The 12,248-nt window shown below is 38.2% G+C and overlaps 1 protein-coding gene across 5 annotated transcripts in view; it reads left to right on the forward strand.

Annotated features, from left to right (window-relative positions):
- Positions 1-12,248, forward strand: part of VEPH1 (ventricular zone expressed PH domain containing 1) — a 203,164-nt gene that overhangs the window by 18,863 nt on the left and 172,053 nt on the right. For all 5 annotated transcript variants that reach the window (XM_072142938.1, XM_072142936.1, XM_072142935.1 and 2 more), the window contains 2 exons: positions 2,678-2,893; positions 4,706-4,880. In XM_072142938.1, coding sequence (XP_071999039.1) covers positions 2,876-2,893; positions 4,706-4,880 — 193 coding nt within the window. In that variant the 5' untranslated portion in view covers positions 2,678-2,875. The remainder of the gene's footprint in view (positions 1-2,677; positions 2,894-4,705; positions 4,881-12,248) is intronic.

Here is a 12,248-nt window from a genome sequence, read left to right on the forward strand (position 1 = left end):
TGACTAGGCCACTGCAACACCTTGATTTTTTCCCTCTTGAACCAGGCCCTGGTTTTCTTGGCTGTGTGCTTTGGGTCGTTGTCTTGTTGGAAGATAAAATGACGACGCATCTTAAGATCCTTGATGGAGGAGCGGAGGTTCTTGGCCAAAATCTCCAAGTAGGCCGTGCTATCCATCTTCCCATGGATGCGGACCAGATGGCCAGGCCCCTTGGCTGAGAAGCAGCCCCACAGCATGATGCTGCCACCACCATGCTTGACTGTAGGGATGGTATTCTTGGGGTCATATGCAGTGCCATCCAGTCTCCAAACGTCACGTGTGTGATTGGCACCAAAGATCTCGATCTTGGTATCATCAGACCAGAGAACCTTGAACCAGTCTGTCTCAGAGTCCTCCAAGTGATCATGAGCAAACTGTAAACGAGCCTTGACATGACGCTTTGAAAGTAAAGGTACCTTACGTGCTCGTCTGGAACGGAGACCATTGCGGTGGAGTACGTTACTTATGGTATTGACTGAAACCAATGTCCCCACTGCCATGAGATCTTCCCGGAGCTCCTTCCTTGTTGTCCTTGGGTTAGCCTTGACTCTTCGGACAAGCCTGGCCTCGGCACGGGAGGAAACTTTCAAAGGCTGTCCAGGCCGTGGAAGGCTAACAGTAGTTCCATAAGCCTTCCACTTCCGGATGATGCTCCCAACAGTGGAGACAGGTAGGCCCAACTCCTTGGAAAGGGTTTTGTACCCCTTGCCAGCCTTGTGACCCTCCACGATCTTGTCTCTAATGGCCTTGGAATGCTCCTTTTTCTTTCCCATGTTGACCATGTATGAGTGCTGTTCACAAGTTTGGGGAGGGTCTTAAATTGTCAGAAAAGGATGGAAAAACAGATAATTAATCCAAACGTGTGAAGCTCATTGTTCTTTGTGCCTGAACTACTTCTTAATCCTTTGGGGGAACCAAACAGAATTCTGGTGGTTAGAGGGGTTGAATAATAATTGACCCACACTTTTATGTTTAAAATTTATTAAAATTTAACGGAGCAACATAACTTTTTGGTTTGTAAGATTTATGCATCTGTTAATAAATCCTGCTCTTGTTTGAAGTTTGAAGGCTCTAACTTATTTGCTTCTTATCAAACCTGCTAAATCTGCAGGGGGTTGAATACTACTTGTAGGCACTGTAGATTCACCCTGCTAAATCGGCTGGAGGGAGTCATTCACCTTTTCCACCACTAGAGTGCAGCATTGAAGCATGATTAGATTGTGACATGGCATAGTAAAGGATGAAGCTCTTATCACAGTTTAAAAATCTTCTGCAATATTTAGTGAACATTTATTCACATTTATTCATTTCCTAACCCGTTCATGATACTGCCTAGTTTGGCCTTAAACAAGGACTCATTTTTTCACTTTATATCTCCACATTTCAAAAGCTATATACACAAGCTAACATAAATGGGACTTTGCTGCAAACAGGCTACTTGACAAATGGAAGTGATATCAGTGGTATGTAAACGGAAGCAGTATTTACTAGGGTGCTGCAGAACCGCTGGGCAACCCCTTTCAGTCTTATACTGGTCATCTATCTTAAGGGAAGGTGATAAATTTCATAGATTGTAAGCTCTTGTGAGCAGGGCACTTATTCCTATTGTTTCATCTGACCATGTTATTGCTCAGTAATGTTTTATTCTATTTGTATATGTTTGCCACGCAGCAGGATGGCTATGAATGATATATTGTGAATATATATATAAATCTAAGTTTTGAAAGGACATAAATGTGCTACCTGATCTGTGCTCTCAAAAGCAGAATCCAAATGAATTGTGATTGGAATTAAATTGGAAGTCAATGGCAATAGCGTCCAGTACTATATAGACCATTGGTGGTGAACATTTTAGAGGCCGAGTGCTCAAACTACAACCAAAATTCACTTATTTATCAAAAAGTGATGACACAGCAATTTCATCAGCAACTTATTGCTCCCTGTTCTGCCACAGCTTTCAACCGTATTGGCATTTTCAGGACAACAATACTGTTGAAAGAAGGAGAGGAAATGCTATCATTTTAGCTTCCCTCCATTGGGCAGGAGCTCCAATAATAATCCATAATCCAGCCCTGTCCACACCTTCCTGCTCCTCCTGCAGTCCCAGGAATAACCGAACGCAGCACATCCAGGGTTACCCAGGACTGCAGGAGGAGACCTCCAGTCACTCAAACTGTCTGGCAAACTCTGTGCTGGGGTGACAGAGATGACTTAAAGTGCCACTCCTGGCACCCATGCCATAGGTTTGCAACCACTGGTATAAACAATCCTCTTTTCTCTTTTTTTAGCAGTCTATGTTTTTTGTAATATGCCTTTGGCTATCTTCACACCGCCATAAGAAAGAGAATGAATAAAACTAAAGATGCTTGCAACTGAAGGCAAAAAACAGGCTATCCCTTAAAGGAAATCTTTCCACCATTCATGCTGCCGCGTAGATCCCAACAGGGTGAATACAGCCCTACATGTCCTCCAGGGGTGTATAAGAGCCAAGCCCTGGAGCTCAGAAAGGCTCTGGTGACCCCCCACCATCCAAAAAAACCTGGTCTGTCCCTGGTTTTATAAACATGTCCTGTACTTCTTTTTATGTATTCAGATATATGTGTTTTATTTGGAATTCATTTTTTCTTAAAAAAAACAGGACTACCAAAGTAATGACAACGATCAAGCGGTGGTAGAGATTTGTATCACACGTATCACAACAGCCATTAGAGAGACCGATTCCATTGAGAAGCACGGGAAAGCTCTGGTGTCACTGTGGGAGTCCTGTCTGGAGCATAATCTAAGATCAGCAACAAAAGATGAAGATACTCCTCATGCAAAGATTGCATCTGACATAATGAGCTGTATACTACAAGTAAGTATGTGGAGTCATACTTTGATGTGTTCACATTTTTTCTAGGGGATTGTTACCCAAACTCTGGGTCGCGAGCCCTTGGGTCAATTAAAATATGTCCCTTCTCTCTCCTTTCTGATTCTGGTGCTATCCGCTGCAATACAAGCAGTGAGAGGAAAGGCATAAAAGTGTTGGGTGAATTGGTGTAAAAAAAGAAATGGATGAAAGGCATGTAGGGCAGAGAAGATTTAGGGAACAGGATCAGAGGAGAAGCAGAACGCAGGAGTAAAGCAAAGGGAGGAAAGATGTAGAAAATACTCATAAAAAATGAAAGCTGCATTGTTATTGGTTGCAATGGAAAAGCAAGGCTAGCATTTTTGTTAGGCTAACCATATCGTTCAGAATCACTTCCATCTACATGCAAAGAAAGGGCTTTGCTCTGTGGGTTTAAGTTCATAGCATGTCAATTATTGCTGTGGTTTTGTGTATTTTTGGTCGTGGCTGTTTCTAAAGTGGAACATACTCATGTAATATGTGTCTATAATATAGGGAGCTGTTAAATATTTTGATTTGCCAGTATAAAATTAAGAGTTGTTGGTATTCAAAAGTTACAACTCTTAGATAAAATAAGTTTGCAAATAGATTTAACTGGGTATGGGGATAGCATGTCCACAGCATTATGGATGGGGAAGCCAAGATCTCCGATATTACTGTTACTCATCACATCAATAATAATAATCTTTATTAAATAGAACCATCAAATTTCGTAGAGCTTTACAGATCTTAGTATTTCATACAACAGCTATTCCATCCCTTATTCCTTTTTCTGTCTTTTGTAAAAGTCAGAATTTTGCAAGCTAATCCCTCTTGCTCACATTGCTTAATACAGCTATCATGTTTCCAGTGCTGACCTGTACCACTATATATTTAATAAGATAATAATTCTACCAACACAAAAATCTTCCATTGTTGTTTGCTCTTTAATTTCCCCAGAGATGGGAATTATAAGTGTCAAGGTCAATTTTTCTGTACGCCTTGTGCTCTGCTAATGGTAATGTTCAAACTTCCAAAGCCTTCAGATAGATTTATGGGTTTTTGACCACATTGGATGTAGTTAGAATATTTAAAACTTTATGTTGTAATGGAAGTGCTGAAGGTAGAGGATGTAATATTTGTTTAGTTTTGGATGATCATCTACACTTAAAGGTAAATGACTATTATGTACCTCCCTGCTCCCTCCCAGTGTGTCCCAAGCGTCATTTCTTTTATCTTTACATGGCTGCCTTTCTGTGAAAAATATGTTTATAAGATATGCAAATTATCAGGCTCTGCCGTAATATAATGCCAGCCACGTTCTGAGAGTCGGTGATGTCTTTGGTTCTTTTTTCAAATCTTACCAACTCTCAGAACAAGGCTTTCACGGCCCCGGGGCGAGCATAAATTATATTATGGTGCAGCTGATCAGCTGATCCCTGCTGTTACTTTAATAGGATACCTGAGTATCGGACCACCACTGATTGAATATAAATGACTCATACTTTGGATGGGTCATCAATATCTCATTTGTTAACCCCCCCCCCAAGTAGCCTTTGAAAAGGGGTGTCTGAAAATTCCCATTTATCACCTATCCACAAGCTAAGGGATTCATTGCTAATTGCTAAGGATCTCCATGAGTGCAACAGCGCAGTCCTGCAGGACTCAAGTTCTTTATGTTTGCTGCTGATACATTCAAAGTCTATGGGACAAATGGAGGCTGATTTACACCAGAAAACAGTATTAGATATTTTAATGTGTGATTTGTTGTTATTATGTATTTATAATTTATATTGACAGAACTACAACAGACCGTCAATCATGTCTCTTGCTGTCCCAGTTGCAATGAGATTCCTCCAGCGAGGGAATAAGGAACTCTGTAGAAATATGTCAAGTTACATTTCCCTTGTCGCTATTGCCAAAGCAGATCTACTAGTGGATCACACGGAGACAATCATAAAAAGCATCCTTCAAGGTATTCTTTGTCAATGTCACTCATTTACTACTACTTCTAGTTATAATAGCATATAGTATTTTTGTTATGTTTCTTGACAATAGAATTTTCTAATTTATTTATTTATTACAAAAGATGCAATGTAAAATATACTGGTGTTTTTTGGAATGAGGTACATTATTTTTTGGACTATAAGACACCCCTTACTAGAAGACGCATCCCAGATTTAAATATCTAACAAAAATAAAAATATAGTTGACACCAATTAAAAAATCCCTGTTGGTCACACACAAGTACAGCACACACAGCTCTGCTATTCACTCACTCCATTTACTCCCTCAGGTCTGCTATATGCATTCATTTACATGAACACACTCTGCACTGCTACACTCACACACACAGTCACATACTCAACTTCTCTTGTCCCATCTGTGGCAGTATGAAAGCGTTTAAGGGCCTTGCAGTGATGCAGGAATTTAGTGATAAGCCACACTCCAGGTCCTGCAGTAATAATCATTTTTTGACATCTGGGTGAGGGAGAGAGTGAAGTAGGGGCTCTGCTGTCTAGGAGATCAGGTGAAGCACTTATCAGCTCTTCACCAATCTCCAGTACAATGGTCAGGAGTGTCAGCCAGTGCTGGATCCGCCTGACCATCAGACTATAAGGATTATTGGCTAAAAAGTGTGTCTTACAGTCCAAAAAATAAGGTCTATGTTTTATTGTAGTATAGCATTTTTAGTGCACTACTATATGCATCTTTTTAATAATAACAATAATTTATTTATATAGCGCATACAGATTACGCAGTGCTGCACAGAGCTTGCCAAATCAGTCCTTTTCCCCATGGGGCTTACCATCTAATCAACCTACCAGTAGGTTTTGGAGTGTGGGAGGAAACCGGAGGAATCAGAGGAAACCCACGCAAACTTTATGCATTGGTTTTATTACTACCCCTTGTCTACTTGTTAGACACTTTCAAATTATTATTTATTAATCAAACTTATAGCCCTAACCCTCCCTTGATTTACTTAAGCAATTTAGATGCTTCTTTATGTCTAAATATTTGTAAATGTCAAGGATATGAGTCCAGTGGGGAAAAAATAAATAAAGAAGGAAGTCTTTTACTATCTAGTTTGAGCTCATACAGTTAAAAGATCTGGATCTGGTGCATTAATAATATGTATTCTGATCCTTTTGTAATCTTCCCTTCCATCTGTCAATTTTTTTTACAAAGTTCCAGATTGTCCACAGTAAGGTTACTGTAAAATTGCCTTATAATCCACTTGAAGAATCTCTGGAAACAATTTGCCATTTTGGTGCATAACTTGTCACAGATTTTCTGTAGATTTCCTTCTGGAAATATGTGCAGTGTAAATGTACAGTAAAAATGTAAAAAACACACCCACTTTGCTAGCTATTTAATGCAACTTTTCTGCCTGACATCATTTACAGAAACTCCATACATGTACATTGCTCCTCTGATCAGTGTCCATTGCGTTGAGAAAAAAAAATCATTATAGCTTTTGAATGGCGTATTGAAGCATGTTGTGGAGTGCAGAAGTAGAGGCTTACGCCTACATTCTAATAATAGGTGGGGAAACAACATTCATTACCTATCTTGTGTACAATTGGTTTGGATACAGAATAAAACCAATATGGGAAATGTTTTATTGTGTCAGTCTTTAGATCAGTGCAGAGCAGAACTAGATAGATAGAATTGCTGTGTCTGATGCTGGATGATTAATCTGGCGCTGTATAAGACCGATGAGTCGTACTTTGCACCTCCTATTAGTTTGGTCTATTTTCTGCACCACAATATTCAATATTCTGGTGCACAGACAGACTTTTCTGGCGTATGGGCTGTTTCTCTTCAGTCACTAGTTACTGAGGACATGCCCTTTTTTTGGAAGTCAGAAAACAGCCTATAAATGGTCTAAAACCTTCAGGAAATGTGGCTTACAGCATTTCAAGAGCAAACTACTCAATTTTTCTGGCGTAGACAGATTGATACGTTTCCCCATGAGCTTCAGATAAAACTTATGTACAATACTTAGTACAATTAGTTAACCTTATGTTCGTGATTTAAATGGAGTAGCAGAAATGGCTAAGTGGAAACTCCTGATGGAAATGTTCTTCATGTGCAGCTATGACTGGTTAATTCATCATGGGATAACTGATCTAAACATGAAATGGATATTCTCCAATTCAGATCCAATATCCATTAACTGAACAGGTTTTGGACTTGCAATAATTGGGGCTGCTAAAATGTAATAGTTTCCAGTAAGTGACAGTCAGGACTGCATGTTGTAATGTAACACTACAGAGAAGGTGTTTTACATTTTCTGTAACGGAGAGCTATTAAGTTCTGGGACAGGTTGACTTTTTGCTAAAATAATGGTCCAGCCTTCTTTCGAAACTCACTGTAAATAAAATAAGGAATATGAGCTAAGGGAATACACTGCTTTATAAAAATGGACTATACTAATCATAACTGGTCTAGAAATCAGACCTATAAATCTTTACCTATGTATGAGATTGTTATTTGATTTGTTTTCTATTAGCAATCATGATCTTATGATAAAACTGTTGTAAGACCTTGACTTGTAGATCTAAATCCTTGTAAAAAAAATCTAAATCCTTTTCCAAAAAAATCTTTTAATCTACCTACACAGTTTTCAAAGCCATTTTTCTTTATTATATATCAGGATTCACCTCTCAAAAGTCAACCTCTCATAATTTGCAGAAGGTTAGTAATACAATGATGACTGGGGCCTCTCAGCATCACTAGATGCAGGCATTTTATTACCTATGGCAAGGATGTAAAGTGGCCCGAGGCTTTCGAGGAAGGGAAAGGAAAGGTGACTAAATGTGGGGACACTTTGGATGAAATTTGTGCAGTCTGTGGGTAAACTCCGGCTGCTTTGGGTGCACTCTGGCTGCTGGGGGGAGCACTCTAACTATTGGCTACTATGTGGGGCGCTCTGACTATTGGCTACTGTGTGAGGGAACTGAGATTATTTGGTGCTTTAGGAAATACTGCCCATGCCAGTGTCTCAGGTTCAGCTTTGTGGTTGCCCTGAAATGGCTGATTATAATGGTCTAATCTAATATATGATATTATATTATAGTCTAATATATAAAGCTGAGTGTATGTGTATGTGTGTGTATGTATGTTCACTAAAGGAATCTGCACCTTCTTGTTTACAATCACCAAACTTTGCACAACCGCTCTCTGTGACAGTTTTGAGCCGAAACTTTTAACCCGCCTTTTCCAAAATCCACTTATTAACCACCATATACAGGAGCCATTGTCTCCTGCTGCTGTGGCAGTTGGAAGCTGAGCCGTGATTGGTTGCTGGTCTGCCACAGGTCATTAATGTGAGCTCTCCCGACTTTCTACTGTTTTGCCCTGAATTGCCCCGGGTTTTTGGCGCACGCGATAGGATTGTGGCGCATCGGCGCCGGCTTGCAAGCAACACAAATCGGGGGAGTGGACATCGGATAACCCGACTGATTTGGACAAACCACGGAATTTAAAAACGAAATTGTGTCGCAAGATCAGCACTCACATGCACCGGGAAGAAGAAGGTGAACTCCAGCGGACCTCAGCTGGGGAAGCAACAGATGCAGGAAATCGGGTGCACGAGCTATGTGAATCGCGGAAGATCCGGATCGCGATGGGACGGGTAAGTAAATGTGCCCCATTGTATCAGAGAAAAATTTGGCTTTAGCAAGACAGACTAGAGTCACAAAGTCATCAGATTCCATAGAAGTCTATGGATGTTATTAGGAAGCGAAAGGAACATAAATAGATTAAAAGAGTATTCTCTGTTTTTATGTGTATTGTCTATAATAGACATTGTAGCATCTAGTTTACACCCACTAGCTTTGAGACAACTGAGAATTGGAAACATTAGAGGGCAAACTGCTAAATGCTACATATAGTTAAATCTCCTACACATTAGTATCAGATATGTATCCCAAGGATGGTATAATGTATTTTAAAACTTTATCTCATCTAGCAAAAATCAAGCCATAGTACAGCTTTTTTGGTGAAAAGGTAAAAAGTTATGGCTCTTAGGATAGCCCAAGTAAGTTTTTCAAAAAGAATGGTGTGAAAAAGTTGTAAAATGTTAAAAAAAATTATCAATAATTGTTATCATTTTCACATCAGAGAAAAATGTTATATTTATATTAAACAATGGCTGAATTGCTTTAGATTTATTTTGTCCACCCCACATCCCCAATAAAGAGATACATTCAGTACAGTCAATCAAATTTATCTAAAAAAAATTTGCATCCAAACGCCCACATCAACAGAAAAAGGGGAAGAGTCTGGTGGATAGTGAGGATAGAAAAACAAAAGGGCTCAAGATTCAAACAAGCCTAGTCTCTATGAGGTTAAATTATCCCAAAAAAAATTCCACTTCCAAATCTATAGACTAAAATGGTTAAGTTATGGATTACCGTATTTTCCTCATAGATGAATTGTAAACTCTCTTTATGAATACATTATGCATTTCCCCCTTTAGGAACACAATTGAAAACTATTCTAAATATGAAAAATATTCACAGGAATAGCCAATATTTGGCAGCTATACAACAAAGCCAGAACATCCTGTGTTTACTTCAAACCAATCAGTGAGGAGTTTTAAATTACATGGTGCAAGACTGTCAGAAGGAATCAGCTTCTACACTCACAAAGCAGTCAATGCCTCTTTACTTGGCTTTATTATCAGGCCAAATATTGGGAACAGACACTCCTATGAATACTGGTTACCCATAAGTGGCCTATTTACATGTGCAAGCAAGACAAGTCATAAGACAAGTAAACAAGTTAACCTTTACTTCAGATGACCTCACCGTTTATTAAGATTTTTGAGATCAGATTGGCTGGTGTAAGGAGGGCAATGAGTTGGAAACATGGGTAAAATAGACTTCTTGTATAACAAGTAGAAAAAATAATGGGGTGGAAAACTTCAGTGTTGAATGTACAGTGGCTCCTATGAATACTGGTTACCCATAAGTGGCCTATTTACATGTGCAAGCAAGACAAGTCATAAGACAAGTAAACAAGTTAACCTTTACTTCAGATGACCTCACCGTTTATTAAGATTGTTGAGAGCAGATTGGCTGGTGTAAAGAGGGCAATGAGTTGCAAACATGGGTAAAATAGACTTCTTGTATAACAAGTAGAAAAAATAATGGGGTGGAAAACTTCAGTGTTGAATGTACAGTGGTTGTTTAGCACAAATGATGCAATTGACAAATAATAGGATGATCCTGATATCAGAGAGAGTAATGATTTTTGGAGAAAAGTAGTGTACAACAGTTGTAGGTGAAGTATATAGTTTGATGTACTGTACTAAATGTCAGGTTAGTGAAGCAGAGGTCCTGTAGGCAAGAAGACCATGAACATTAGTTGGCAAGTAAGAGCCTACATTAGGGATCCTTTTACCTGCGTAGATTGCTTCCTGTTAATATTCATCTTGAATTTTGGGACAATCAATTATTCATTTAAATGAATTACTTGTCCACATACAGTTTCCCTATTGGTACACACTCATCTGTTAACAATAAATTTTAGTTAAACACATATTACTAACATAAAAATAACCATACTTAACTGACTTTTCCAGGTCCAGTGTACAACTTACCTCCTCACAGAAGCCATTCAAACTAGTCTGACAGGACCATTCCCTTCATGAACCCCTACTGATGCTGGGATATTAGGTTATGCACAGTAAGATACTCCAGGATAGCATCTCTAACAAACCCCTCAAATTTTCCCCGTAACTGAAGTTAAACTCACAGGTCTGTAGTTTTCAGGATTGCTTTTTGAGCTTTTGTTTGTTATGCTCCAGTCCTGTGGAACAGAACCTGTCCGTAAGGAATCTTCAAATGTTACAATTTTATCACATTACGTATTTTATTCAGTACTCAGGGGTGTATGCTATCTGGCCCCAGTGAGGCGGCACCACACTTGCTTGCTGGGTTCAACTGCTGACATTCAATGGAGAATTTCCATTATACTAGATCATGTCATCCACCCATTTTCCTGGGTGAGAAAATCAGTTGAGAAGGCGACACTTAGTATATTTGTCCTTTCCTCATCTCCATCCACCATGACCCCCAAGTTTTTCCATTCTTTGTTTTTAGTTTGTTTTCATTTATATATAGTATATATTATAGAGAATGAATATGTCACAGAGAAAAAAATACACTGGAAACATAATTTTAATTTATTTCATAGAAAAATGCTTTGAATCCACTTAAAATAATTAACAGCAATGGGTAGTAAAAGACAATGTTACATAGTGACAATAATAAAATAGTTTTTAAAATTGTGTCTTAAAATAATGATATTCTTAAACAGTGTCCATATATCTAACAGTAACCGTCTCCTCATAATGCTTGCTTTGTAATATTGTGCAAACCAAAACCAAGTTTTTTTGACAAATCAATTTTTTTCTCAGAAACAATATAAACAGAATTAAGATGTTCTAATGACTCTGTTTCGAAGATATGAAAAATTGTAACAATGTGTTAAACCTTTAGTATTTCCCTATGTTACAATTGTACAAAAATAAAGTAGCATTTATTTAACGTAACTTTAGCAAATTCAATTTACAATATAGTACAGCATTACATAATTACAGATATAATGGTTTATAAAAAAAGTGGTTATAATTAGGTTTAAGATGTTTTGGTTTTGCATCTTAGAAATTCACATTAAAACAGAACTTCCGCACTCGTCTATTCAGACACATAAACTTAGTTTAGTGCTGCCATTGTAGTAACTTAATCATTAACACATACAGTAGAAGAAGAGAATGTGCTGTTTGTCAAACTATCAGTGAACTAGATAAAGGAGCAGATCCTAGATGGTTGGTAGAATATCTAAACTGATATTGCATTTGAGGTCTACATTGGCTTTGAGATGTAACTACTGCAAGTTTGACATCAGTAAAAGAAAGAGTGAATTGGTGTTTATGTTAAATGTATATCCAAGTACCATAAAATCGAAACTCTTCACTAACAATTTTATTGCAGATCTACAGTATATCCTCCAATGGATAATACAACTAGGTGGAAGTCATTGAAGTTATTTATTACACTAATTAGTGGAATGCTTTTAAGATTTCTCTAAGTTTAAATGCTCCAGAATTTTAGAAGGATGTGGAGTTCACTGAGAAAAGTTTATGGAAAGAGGGAGTGGCTAAATATGCAAGAGTGTGCACAGAAATTTGGGTGAAGAGCAGGCCAGATGATTTGTAGTATAAACATGGACCCATTTAAAGATGTATCAGATTATCATTCACCATCAGCCACTGTGATAATTCTCTTTATTTTACGACTGAATTCCTATGTTTTAATTGAATTTTTAT

The sequence above is a fragment of the Engystomops pustulosus genome, chromosome 3 (assembly GCF_040894005.1).
Source record: "Engystomops pustulosus chromosome 3, aEngPut4.maternal, whole genome shotgun sequence".
Taxonomy (NCBI): Eukaryota; Metazoa; Chordata; class Amphibia; order Anura; family Leptodactylidae; genus Engystomops; species Engystomops pustulosus.